This window comes from Rhinolophus hipposideros (assembly GCF_964194185.1).
Source record: "Rhinolophus hipposideros genome assembly, chromosome: 3".
NCBI lineage: Eukaryota > Metazoa > Chordata > Mammalia > Chiroptera > Rhinolophidae > Rhinolophus > Rhinolophus hipposideros.
The window spans coordinates 7806552-7819315 of NC_138049.1; the positions used below are offsets into that span (position 1 = coordinate 7806552).

At 39.6% G+C, this 12764-nt stretch overlaps 1 protein-coding gene across 1 annotated transcript; it reads left to right on the plus strand.

The window, feature by feature from the left end:
* Positions 1-2768: 2768 nt before the first annotated feature.
* On the plus strand, positions 2769-12276 carry TAGAP (T cell activation RhoGTPase activating protein). Its single transcript, XM_081036542.1, has 10 exons — positions 2769-2908; positions 3527-3611; positions 3701-3754; positions 4071-4137; positions 5424-5590; positions 6415-6576; positions 7096-7205; positions 8619-8814; positions 9413-9527; positions 10201-12276. Exons 1-10 carry the CDS (start codon positions 2784-2786, stop codon positions 11448-11450), a joined length of 2331 nt encoding a protein of 776 aa, XP_080892668.1. The 5' UTR covers positions 2769-2783; the 3' UTR covers positions 11451-12276.
* The last annotated feature ends 488 nt before the right edge of the window (positions 12277-12764 follow it).

A 12764-nucleotide genomic window follows, 5' to 3' on the forward strand; every position in this document is an offset into this window, starting at 1 on the left:
CCTGTTGGAACAAACAAAAAACAGCCATATCCTGAAATTCCAGGTCCTGGAATGTCTGCTTCACTCCAGGACAAAGATGTGAGAATGCACCTCAGGGTTAATAAATTATCTCAAATCCCTTCTGGCCGGACAGAGGAGCAGATGTGATAGATAGGAATGGGTTCGTTAATTCCTTCAGGATGAGCAAACAGGACAGACCTGATAGATGAATCCCATTAAAAGGCTCCAGCCGCCTTCCCCAAACAGGCAAGGGAAAGTATAAAAGTAAGAGCTTTTGCCTCAGTCACTGGGTTTCTGAGTTTCGGGACCTCCTCCCGCGTGGGAGCTGCAATCTCTTCTCCTGCCTCTGATAAACTATCCTCTTTTTAAAACTCCTTGCCTCTCCCTGGTCCACACGTCCATTCTTCGGCTTCACAAGACATGATCCCCGCCCACACCCAGGAACTGCCGGCAGATGCCACATCGCTACAGCAATATGACGTTGATCAGCAGTTCTCAAGCTTTTTGGTTTCAGGAACCGGTTTTAACAAAATTATGGATAACTCTAAAGAGCTTTAATTTATGTACATTAATCTATCAATGTGTACCTTAGGAGAAATTAAAACAAAATGTTAAAGCACAAGACTACACAAGGCTGCATTCCCATATATCAGAACATGCCATGTTATGAAGGCCCTGAAAAACACCACTGCATACTCTTGAGAGAATAGAGTTTAAAAAGGCAAATAGCATCTTATTATTATTACAAAAGAAGTTTTGACCTCTTGGACTCTCCTGAAAGGGTCTCCGGGACCCCCAGGCTCCAAGAATGCTCTTTGAGAACTGCTGATATAGAACTAACGTGTGAGATTCTGGAAGTTTCTTCAAGAACCCCCCAGCTTGCGCTTGTCAGAAGAGGCAAAATGGACAGGCCCATGATTTCCCCATCCTTCTCCCACTAGAGAACATTAAAAAAAAATTATTTTTTACATTTTATTTACTAGAATTCAAGATTCATTGTCTTCCTTTGAATATACAATTCCATGGCAAACAAAAAAAACACAGTTTTTATTTCACTGGTAGAATGTGTATTGTCAGGGATAGTGCACAACAGAAGAAATGCTAAGGATTAGAGAAAATATGGTCTTCATTTTTTTAAAAAAGGAAATATTTTGATTGAGGGCACGCTTTAGTTGTAAGAGCGGTATAAACATTAAGTTTCTTAGAAGAACTCAAAAACCATGTCAAACGAAAAAAATTTATGAAATATATATTAAAGAAAATATATTTTAGTGATATATATATAGTAATATTTATAAATAAATGTATTTATTCAGAAATTATTTATTGAATACGTACTATGTGCCTGGTCTGAGACTAGATCCAGCATAAATGCCATTTTTAATTTTTTAAAAAAAATAGTGAGTTCATTTTGGAGGTTTGTCAATGCAAGAGAGGGACAACAAAAGGACAGTAACATGTCCAGATGCTATGGGGACACTGGGTGACCTCGCACTGTGGCAGTTTTAAGAGAGGGAGCCTCCACCTTGGAGTCTGAAAGCCGGGATCTGTTCTTAGGTCACCCACTGAAACAGTGAGTTATGGGGGAATTTTAACTGCTCTGTGCCTCAGTTTCCCGAATTATGCCTAATCATGACCTCCTTTCTGTATAAAGACAGTAGAGCTATCAATATGAAAAACTCTTAGAATGAAAGATGCTGATAAGGAATTAAGTCAGGGTATTTTTAAACTTTAGGTTGAAGAATAATATGCATACAGAAATGTGCACATAAGACCAACAGCGCCCCATCAAGAGCTGGACCAATACAAAGCCCCTCTGCACACCTTAGGGTCACTCCCTGCCCCCCAGGGAACCTGCTACTCTGGCTTCTAAGAGCACTGATTGCTTTTGTGTCTTTGTGCTTTGCATGCAAGATATGGTCTTTTGGGTCTGGCTTCTTTTCATTCAACATAATTTTGTGAGATACAAGCATATTGTTGAATGTAGTTTTAGGCTATGCATTCTCTGTGCTATAAAACATTTCACAATTTATGTGTGCATTCTACTGTTGGGGTATTTGAGTCATTTCGTGTATAGCCTTTTAGCCATAGAAAAGACCAGACATTCTCTCTGATCCCGAAAGAGGGAGTCACAGATGAAATTCACCATCTCCTTTCTACTTGAAGTTTGTCCAATCAAAGGAGTTTTTTTGTCTTCCCTCCATGTCAGGATTAGAGCTGATCTATGAATTAAATATTAATAATTTTGACTAGTAGTTAGGGAAAGGAGGAGAGGCTAACATGTTGACAGCTGGCTCTAGCAGACTCTCTTCCTAATTCCAAAGGAAACAAGACTTGGCTTTGGATGGAGACCCGTTCTCCTCGGCTTGTTTCTTGGCATGACAACATCCTACACCCAGAGGGTGCTAATCAATGTGTGGTGACAAAGAAGAGAGGTGGGTGACAGGGGAGACAGCACACAAACAGGATACAAAAAAAAAAAATCGAAGAAAGGGCACCTGAAATTACCACTTTAGAAAATAAAATGATGTTTATGTAGAGAATAATACAATTTCTATTCACACATCCCACCTGTGACATTAATCAGAGCCTTCACCTATGGCCATATGTCATCTTTTCCACCCCTAGTAGTTTATAGACTTTTTACTTTGAAGTAAAAGAAAAAAGAAAAAAAAAGATCTGCTCTAAAAGGAATGAGGAAGTGACTGCCCATGCTGTTCTTTCCGGCCCCAGTGTATTCTGAATTTCCACCTGCCCGCCCCCTCGCTTATAATGCAGAACACATGAAGTCACAGCAGTTCAGTCTACTCTCTGCCAGTGGATTAGTAGGAGCAGAGTGGCATGCTGTCTCTTCCATTTTCCACTGTTCACTGGAGGTAAAAGAACTCTGGCTGGAGACCCTCCAAGGGTAAGTACCATAAATTAACGTAACAAGAAAGTCAGCAGCCCGGCAGGGTCACTGTTCTTTCAGATCCTAGCCAACAAAAATGGCTAGGATAGTCATTGGACAGTCAGCCACACTGTAGAATAGTCAGCAAAGAGTGTTATAAAGACTCTGAACACAGGAAGCTTTGTTTCCATGTGAAGCCTGCTCTTGTGGGGTAGAGGAATTCTGTAAATGTTATCTTTGTTTTATGTCTACTATAAGTCGCAGCCTGGGAGTAGATGTTTTCCTTTTCAGGTTAGATGAGCAAATTCATGCAAAGCTCTTAATGCAGTGCCTGACACACAGTGAGCTCTCCAAAACAATGTTAGCTGTTATTGTACTTGTTATTCAGATTCTCTCTTGATGGGAATGTAATAAATGAATAACAAAGTTTGTCATAGTGATGATATCAGGTTAACTAATTTAGAAGTATATTCATTCAGATGCTGTTCTTATAGCACCGGACATCTGGTAACATGCAACTGTACTTTAAATGAAAACTTTTCTACCTAATAGTTTCAAACTTTGTGTTTTGGCCAAGTGGCACTGAAATTGGCCAACTTACCATGTGTGTCTCTCCTAACTTATGATTTCTCGTAGGCAGAGCCGAGGCCACGCGGGAGAGAAATTCATCACTGGACAGTCAGCGAAAGTTCTGATGAAGTTGATAAGCAGCTGCAATTCTGTATGTGCCCCTCTTCTTTTTATTAATTCATATTTTCTAGAGTCAAGAGTCAAAGATGTTTACCTAATTTAATTTTTTTTCTCTTGTAGTCAAAAACACTAAATGCCAATGATATGGAGACATTAATTGAATGTCAATCAGAGGTAAGACAACAATTTTTAAAAGTTTTATCTGCACTGTGAGAAGATGGAAAACTTTATTTTAATTGAATATTGTTAGGTTTATTTAATTATCAGAGTAGAAAATTAATGTCATAAATGCAGTAAATTAAACACAGTAATGATGATCTCATATGATGACAGTCAAGACTTTAATATTGATTCTAGAAGCTAAGAAAAAATCAGTGAACTCTATTGACTCATTTTGAATATGAATAAAATGTCATATGTGTATTTTGTGGAGAAAAACTGGGTAGGTTTCTTCAGTTATTATTTTTAACTAAAATAAACATATTTTTAGGGTGATATCAAGGACCATCCTCTGTTGGCATCATGTGAGAGTGAAGATAGTATCTGCCAGCTAACTGGTGAGTTTTGAAAACATACTGGTCTTTTGCATAACTGCTAACAACAAATGTTCTTGGTTTGCAAAACCACAGTACTTTACTAGGAATTTTTGTTTTATACATGTTCTTTTAAAGACCACAGAAAGTTAACACTTAAATGGCAGGCAGGCTTCAGCTCACCAGAGCATCAGAGTACTGGGAGAGAAAAATCCTCTGTGTAGCCAACCCCCAGCCCTCCATTCTTAGTGGGGTTACAGATCTCCTGGCCACTTATGTGTTGACAATTAAAGCATGCATACACATGAAAAATACACAATGCCTTTTCCATTTCCTTCCTTCTCTAATAGAGAGTGACTCTAAGAGCCCATGAAGCAATTGTTGCTGGTCTCAAATTTCAAAGAACCCACCATTCACCCTTCATTTTTTTCATTGTGCCTTTCATTATAACATAAGCCTGACCCAGCTCTCCTGAATTACAAGGACAAGCTATTTTTCCAGCCCATCTCTTCCACTTGCTAGTAGAAAATGTAGAGAAACATATGTCAATGCATTTAGAAAATACAACCTTTATAATTAGAAAAAAAAAAGAGGAGAGATTGAAAAGGAAGAAAGAAGGAAACTTGTGAGAGGCGGTACCCATTGCACACACATCTTCAGCATTTTGCAAGGACAGAATATCTTGGTAATGTTTATTAATAATTCCAATTGCCAAGTCTAGGCTCAAGCCTTCCTGCAGCAATTTGAGCCGGCCCTGTCCTAAAGCAGCCATCCCCAAACCCTATGGAAAGTGACTGTAGACAGGCTGAATGGAGCTCCCTCTAGTGGTGGGTTGGTGCTAGTGTGGCTGCAGAGGTTTAAGTATCTTCAAAAGGATCTTGAGCAAGTCACTGCTCCTTAAAAGTTTCGTTTTCTTCACTAGTCCAAGGGGAAATTAAAATAACATATTTCACATCAAAAATGTCTACCACAGTTATGAAGGTCAATATGTCAACATGGTTGTTTATGACCTGCAGTTAGATTTTGCCAACTTTCTGTAGCAAACAGCTAGTGAAGGGTAAAAACAGGAAAGGTGGAGACTTTGAGGAACCTTGGTGTTGATGTTTAGGGGCTGGTTGCCCTGGTAACAATGTGGTTGTTTTCTAGATTAAGATTCATGCACTTTGCTTTCTCAGTTTTTCAAAAGTGTTTCCCCCACATGGCATACCATAGATGACCCTGTATGGCTGAGGATATCTGTTGTCTTACATATCTTTGTTTATTAATATTTTAACCTAATTTTTCTCTTTGCCTTGTTTTGTTGGCTGTAGAAATTAAGAAGAGAAAAAAGGTGCTGTCCTGGCCCTCTCTCATGAAAAGGCTTTCTCCTTTGTCAGATTTTTCTGGGGCTTCAGAGACAGAACTGAAAACATCACTATTTGATCAGCCCTTGTCAATGATCTGTGGTGATGATGACACGCTCCCCAGACCCATTCAGGTAGGCACGCATTTACTTGTAAACCCACTTCAGTTTTCTATCAGATGTAAAAAATCCTTGGGAAATCTGAATGTCATTCTCACGCTAAACTTGTTGGGGCCAATCTTTAGCTTATTTCCACTTTTAGAAATAGCGTTTTCATCTATAAGTGTAGTCAGGAGAATATCTGGCTGTTTACATTCTAGAAATTAGTTGTACTTGCAAATGAGCTCAGATTGAGTCGCTCTCTCCTTCTGACGTCATAGAGTAAAGAATGCTGGAAAATGTATGGCTACTGAAAAACCAGGAAATAGAGATGGGGTATAACGTATATGATCAGAAATCCGATGTTTACATGGAATGATTCAAAAGGAGGGAGGCCTGAAATAATTTTAGAATGTGCAAAATTAGAGCTTTCACAATTTACCTCCTCTTAGAAAAATGGCATGGTTGAGGAAAACAGTTGATAGCAACCAGACTAAAAGGAAATACTAACCTTAATAGTCTCTTGTGAAGACTAACTTAGTACCAAGGAGAACTAACTCTTATGGAGAGGATTTTTATGACAGGTAAAGATAGTTACTGTGCATATGCATTATTTAAATTTTCTCTCTCCTACCTAAACATAGATTTTTAGTATATTGGTAGCAAAGTATGTCTTTTTTTTTTTATATTAAATTTATTGGGGTGACAATTGTCAGTAAATTTACATAGATTTCAGGTGTACAATTCTGTATTACATCGTCTATAAATCCCACTGTGTGTTCACCACCCAGAGTCAGTTCTGCAAAGTATGTCTTTAAACCAAGGGTAACCATTTCCTATTCCTATGCTCTTTCTGACAGGATATTCTCACAGTTCTGTGCCTTAAGGGCCCTTCCACTGAAGGGATATTCAGGAAAGCAGCCAACGAGAAGGCCCGCAAAGAGCTCAAGGAGGAGCTCAACTCGGGAGGCATGGTAGACCTGGAAAGTCGCCCTGTGCACCTTCTGGCAGTGGTCTTCAAGGTGAGCTCACAGCACTGGCGCCCATGAACCTGCCAATGGGCTCTCATGCGTTAACTCTTAGGAAGTAAGAATTGGGCTCTTTTTCCACAGATGAAAGCAAAATGATCTTGGGGTCTAATTTTTTCAGTTAAGCCTTTTATTTATTTATATAAGCATCTGTATTTCTACGGCCCCAGATTCCACCAGAAAGTGATGCATTACATATCTCACCAGAATTTTGATGAGAAAGGCACTTGGGTTGTCCCATGGCCAAGTCCAAACCTCTGAATCCGGTTGCCCCTCATATGATGACCTTATTGTGCCCATTGTTAGGAAGTGGCTGAGAGAAAACTTGAGAGAGAGAGAGAGAGAGAGAGAGAGAGAGTTTACCTCAGACAAATCAAATGCAGGAAGGAAGGGGAAGCAGCCTGTGTGTGGCAGGATGAGCATAGGTTCCCTGGGAAGAACAAAGAGGGTGAAGATAAAGACACCATTATAAACACAAATAGGCCAAATCGTACGTCTTTCTTCATTCTCCAGGACTTCCTCAGAAGTATCCCACTGAAGCTACTTTCATGTGACCTATTTGACGACTGGATGGGTGCCCTGGAGAAGCAGAATGAGGAGGACAGGATAGAGGCCCTGAAACAGTAAGTCGTCAAAGTCATTCCCAGAGGCCAAGCCCACATAGACTCCATCTTTTTATTAGTTACATCACTGTCAGAGTGTTTCATGGAAATTGTAATGTTTAGGGATCAGAGTGGAGTTGTTCATCTACTCCTAGAATAAAAATCAGGAGCTATCCTGGACATTTACAAGAAATGTTTTAGCCAAATAAAAGGAAGTACTTCTTCAAAAAGTAGAAAGTGAACTTCAATACAAATCACAAGAGATAGGGGAATCTAAAAACATTAAGTCGTTCAAGAAGGTTTGAGACAAAACCATAGATGAAAGCTTCAAAACAGGCTACACAGCAAAGTGTAGGAATTTGGGGTATCCTTAACCTACGTATTTTGGTGTACGGCCACCCATTCTCCCCTAAAACATCCCTTAGAGTGTAGTGGAACAATCTGGAAGGGATTATTTTGTTTATAAAATTCCATAACAAAAATATTTCGTATTCTTATAATTAACCAATGTGAACACTATACAAAAACAAATTCCAGTGACAGTAAAAATAATTACATACATAAATGAAAGTACGACCTGTTAGTGACTAGAGAATTTTAAATGCTTAACTTTTAAAATAAAATGCCTAACTTTTGCCAAATCCTATGAAAGTCTATCTATTATTATTGTCCCACATGGCTAAATATTTTCACTGAAATATTTATAGAATTGAAGACATTAGAGTATCTGTCTAAAAATGAAAATAAATTTCTACTCAAAGACATAAAGCTCTTTCATAACAATAACTTCTTATGAAAAATGAAAATGATCCCTATATTAAGAGTCACCATTTCATTTATTGAAAAAGTGAGGCTTTAGAAATCTAATTTATTATTTGTTAGTAACAAAGTTGTCATTTAAATGCTACCTTGATATTTATGAACATGCCCTTATAAACTGATTTATTCTCCATAAAGTTTTCTCAGAATGGCATGAAAATGTGTCATCTTTGTTTGATGATCACAGTTCAGAAAAAGGCAAACAATTGTTTTAAAAAAGAACAGTATTGCAGTGTCAGAAACAAAAAATCATTCTAGATGGCTAACTGATTACTCAACAAAACAGTTTTCAAAATATTAAACTATAGCGTTTATTGCAGGAGTTACTGCTTCATGATTTAAGATCTGTATAAATAATAAAGGATTGTGTTACTAGTGTCCTGCTTACAAAGGCCAGTTACTTCACTCTTCAAGATCTCGTGGTTAACCAGTTTCATTCTGTGTCAACTGCCACTGGAAGTGTCTGAATGAGTATTTCACAACGTTACTTATGAAAATGCACCTTCCTCATTTTAAAGGAAGCCTGGGTTAGCCAAAGAGTTTCAGCTTGTTACACTCAAGCCAGAGGGAAAAAAAAATATCTTCTGGAACTAACTTCCCTGAACTTCATTCCAGGGTTGCAGATAAGCTCCCACGGCCCAACCGACTGCTGTTAAAAAACCTGGTCTCGGTTCTCTACCTGATCAGCAAGAACTCCGAGGTCAACAAGATGGATGCCAGCAATCTAGCTATCTGCGTGGGACCCAACATGCTGACCCGAGAGAATGACCAAACCCTGTCATTCGAAGCCCAAAAAGTCTTGAACAATAAGGTTAGTTCCAGTCTACGTCTGAAAAACTCCCAATTTATGACCTTACCATGTGTTTGCAAATCAAAGCAATACAATGCCTGTGAATTTCTCTGATTCAAGATCACAGGGAAAATATGAAATGCAGAATGCTGTTGTCATACTGCCATCCTCTGAGATGTGTGCATGCAATGAAACTGAATAAACCTAGGCCCGTGTCCTTTGTCATCCTACAAGGCAGAGCATAAGTGCTACCAATGTTTACATTGCTGTCTCCCAGTGTAGAAAAGTCCTTTCAGTGTTTTTTTTACCTTTTGTGCATCTCACTCTTGTCAGTCCAACTACCAATTTGAGAAACTCCTTACATAAATGAAAAATTTAGTCAAAGTAAAATAATTTTTTAACTCTCAAATAAAAGATGCATGTCTCAAAAATAACTTTACTACAGATGACTGTTACCAAATTTCTATATGCTATTTTCAGACACATAAAGATCTCTTATGCTCATTTTGGTACCTCCCAAATAGTTGACCCCCACTCTGTCCCCATTCTGTGCCCCTTCCTTTAAAAAAAGAAAATGAAGATATCTTTAAGCTGACAATCTGCTCATTTGTCCTCTCAGGTTAAGACATTGGTAGAATTCCTCATTGATAACTGCTTTGAAATATTCGGGGAGAACATTCCGACACATTCCAGTATCACTTCTGAGGACTCCCTGGAACACACTGACAGTTCAGGTACAGAATGTGCAGTCGATTAATTATGATTATCTCTGGTATTTGAAGCAGGAGTTACCTTAACATATCACCAAATGAAAGTAGACTCAGGTCTGTCGGGAAGTCATTAAACATGAATATCTCTCAGACTGTGGACATGCATTCAGGTTAAGCCTGGAACTGTTTCCCTTCCTATTCTCAATCATGAAGAACTGCTAATGTTCCTGAGTTAACTTTAGCTAGAGTGCTGGGGTAATAAACTTTTGCTTCCATGTAATGGAATACGGGTCCATTAAATAGAAATGAATCCAATGAGAGAGCCATCCACAGGATTAATTTTTAAATTTAAGATCAATAAATTTTCAGTAAATGCTTCTCTCTTTCTCTCTCTCTCTCTCTTTCTCTCTCTCTCTCTCTCTCTCTCTCTCTCTCTCTCTCTCTCTCTCTCTCTCTGTCTCTCTCTCTCTTTCTCTCTCTCTCGTTTCCTTTTCCTACTTCTCTTCTCCACTTCTAAATAGATTTAGATTTGGAAAGAAACAAAATTTTAATGTGGCAAATTTGTTTCATATCAAACCCCAAAGTAGCTTCACCAAGTTAATTTAGTGCCACACTTGATCTAAGTGGGGTGATGGTACTAAAGTTTATTTCTAAAAGAATCTGAACAAAAAGCTCAACTGTCCCTTAATTTCCACAGACGTGTCAACCCTGCAGAACGACTCAGCGTATGACAGCAATGACCCTGATGTAGAGTCTAGCAGTGCCATCAATTCTCCAAGCAGACTGCCCCAGGTGCCCTCAGAGACGGCCGCTGGCTTGGGGCCCAGAGGCCAGCAGGACACTTGGGAGTTAAGCCAGGACCCCACTGTCAGCTCAGTAGCCAAGCTGAAAAGCTCCCTGAGCGACACGGACAGGAGGTACTCAGAACCCAACATGGCTTCCTCACAAGAGTGCCTCGAGAGCCGGAAAGCTAACCAAAAACTAACACGAAGTGAGGATGACTTCACCAGGGCCCAGCCAGGCTCTGGTTTTGAAAGTGAGGAAGCTGAGGACCCATTTCCAGAGGAGGTGTTTCCCACAGCTGAAGGCAAAAACCAGAGACCACAGGACCTAAATGTGAAGAGCTGGACTCAGGGTTTGGTGTCTCCATGGGGACTGGTGCCCAAAGCCTTCTCCAGTGGCTCCCTGGATGCTTCCTCTGACAGCTCCCCCATGGCTTCTCCTTCCAGTCCCAAAAAGAATTTTTTCACCAGACATCAGTCTTTCACCAAGACTGACAAAAGTAAGCCCAACAGAGAAATAAAAAAACACTCCATGTCATTCTCCTTTGCCTCTCACAAAAAAGTGCTGAGCAAAACCTCCAGCTTTGCATCTGTGAAATCCAAAGGCTTTACCACAGACCAAGTAAGGAAAGATTTTAAAAAAGAAAGCCAGCTTGCTGGACGAATTGTGCAGGAAAACGTGTCTGAAATGCATGGCCACACAACTCTACACTGTAGCTCGAGAGCCTATGCCCTCTCAGGTGCCCAGAGAAGCCCGGGAAGGCCGCCATCTTATGAAGAGGCCATTCGGTACCAGGCCCCAGGCTTCCCTGCCTGCGGGAGCCAAACGGTTGGCAGTATGCGGGCCAGAATGTTCAGCCTAGACACGGAGATGCCACTTCTACCTTTTCACCACGACGGGGACTCAAGAAATATGTGTAGTCAAGGGCCACTTGACGGCCACAGACTCTCACCCAGGACTGAGAGCTGGAAACAAAGCAGGACTGTCCATGCTTCTGTGGAAACAACAGAACAAGTGACTGTCCTCAGGAGACCTGAGCTGCACCGGCTAAGAACTGTGTCTGAGTCCACACAGAAAAGTAAGTGGGACTACCTGGTGCGGCGATGTAGTCAGCCGGTCCTTGAGGCTGACCAACTCCAATACGCCAAAGAATCCTACATTTAGGAAGGCAGGCCAGATGCCATGACACAGCGTGTGGCACCTCTGCAAAGTGTGACTGCATACAGAACTGCCTTTAGACTCATGTTTTCAAAAAGTCAAGAATAAGCTCCTTTAGCATTGTGTAGGGCCTTCCTCAGAGAGGATGGCTGCACAATGGTACTCAGGTCGTATCTGTGTGCACCTGAATTTGTGCAACATGTATAAATATACAAAGTGTATTCTAGACAAGGTGTTCAGTGCAAAGATCCTACATAAATTTGTGTATATGTTTGTGAACTTGCAGTAAACTGCATTGCTGTTCTCTGCCTCCTGGGGCACTTTTCTACTGGTTAGAGTTTAAAAATAATTTTTTCTTTTTTTTTATGTTGCCTCAAACGTCATGTCCATTTTCGTATTTTCCACAAGCTCCATTTAGGGGCAAATGTTTAACTCTCTGTTAGGAGTTTACTCTACTGAGCAGCACTGGGATAACTATTGCTGAGGAGAGAGACAGCCGGCGAGCAATAGAGTTGAGTGTTTTGAGTTCTCAAGAGCTTTACAAACTCCAGTAAAAGAAAAGGCCATCGTTAAAATGTATGAAAAATACTTAAATATGTCCTTTTAACCATCTAGTTTTAAATTGGGATAGATTAGTGAAAATGCATTACATCCATATTAACTGATTTATAGCACTTTGAGTTTCTCTGTAGCTCAGAAATTTCTTCGCCAGTAGTGTGGAGGAAATTACTTTATATGCATTGAAGAGTATGAAACTTTAGTATATAAAACTTCAGTGTAATCTCACTACAATAAATTGCCTGCCTTGTTTCAAAGTAAAAATGGTCATTCTTTACTGACATGTTGCTTCCTTTCCCTCTGTTCCTAGAAACCCCTCAGGAAAATCATTCACACATTGGTTCATTCAACCACATTTATTGAATATATATATTTATTATTCTAGACTAATAGGCAAAGCTGGGGATCTTTTGTTTAGAAAGAGACAATCTCCATTCTCCAGACATTTGTAAAACCATAAAACTGTACCCACTTCAAGCCATTTTTTCAGCGAATGGTCACTCAGAGGCCAGACAATACAGAATGCAAAACAAGTAATATAGCAAATATAGTATTCCTTCTTTTCAGTGAACTAAGCTTTCAGCACTTTTTAAAAACTTTATTTTTAACATGCTCAGTTTGCTTGATACTTAGCAAACATAATGGTAAAATGTTTGTCATATATTAGAACTTTAATGTTCAATGGTTAAGATATTTATCCAGGAGATACTGGACTTCTACTTTCCTTATTTTATGAACTTCTCTCATGAAACACTGTGCATG

Excerpts from the sequence above, each read along its gene's own strand:
- TAGAP (XM_081036542.1), top strand. The coding sequence starts at position 2,784 with ATGAAGTCACAGCAGTTCAGTCTACTCTCTGCCAGTGGATTAGTAGGA. Across the intron at positions 7,206-8,618 it reads AGGATAGAGGCCCTGAAACA|GGTTGCAGATAAGCTCCCAC; the intron begins GTAAGTCGTCAA and ends ACTTCATTCCAG. Across the intron at positions 8,815-9,412 it reads AAAAAGTCTTGAACAATAAG|GTTAAGACATTGGTAGAATT; the intron begins GTTAGTTCCAGT and ends TTGTCCTCTCAG.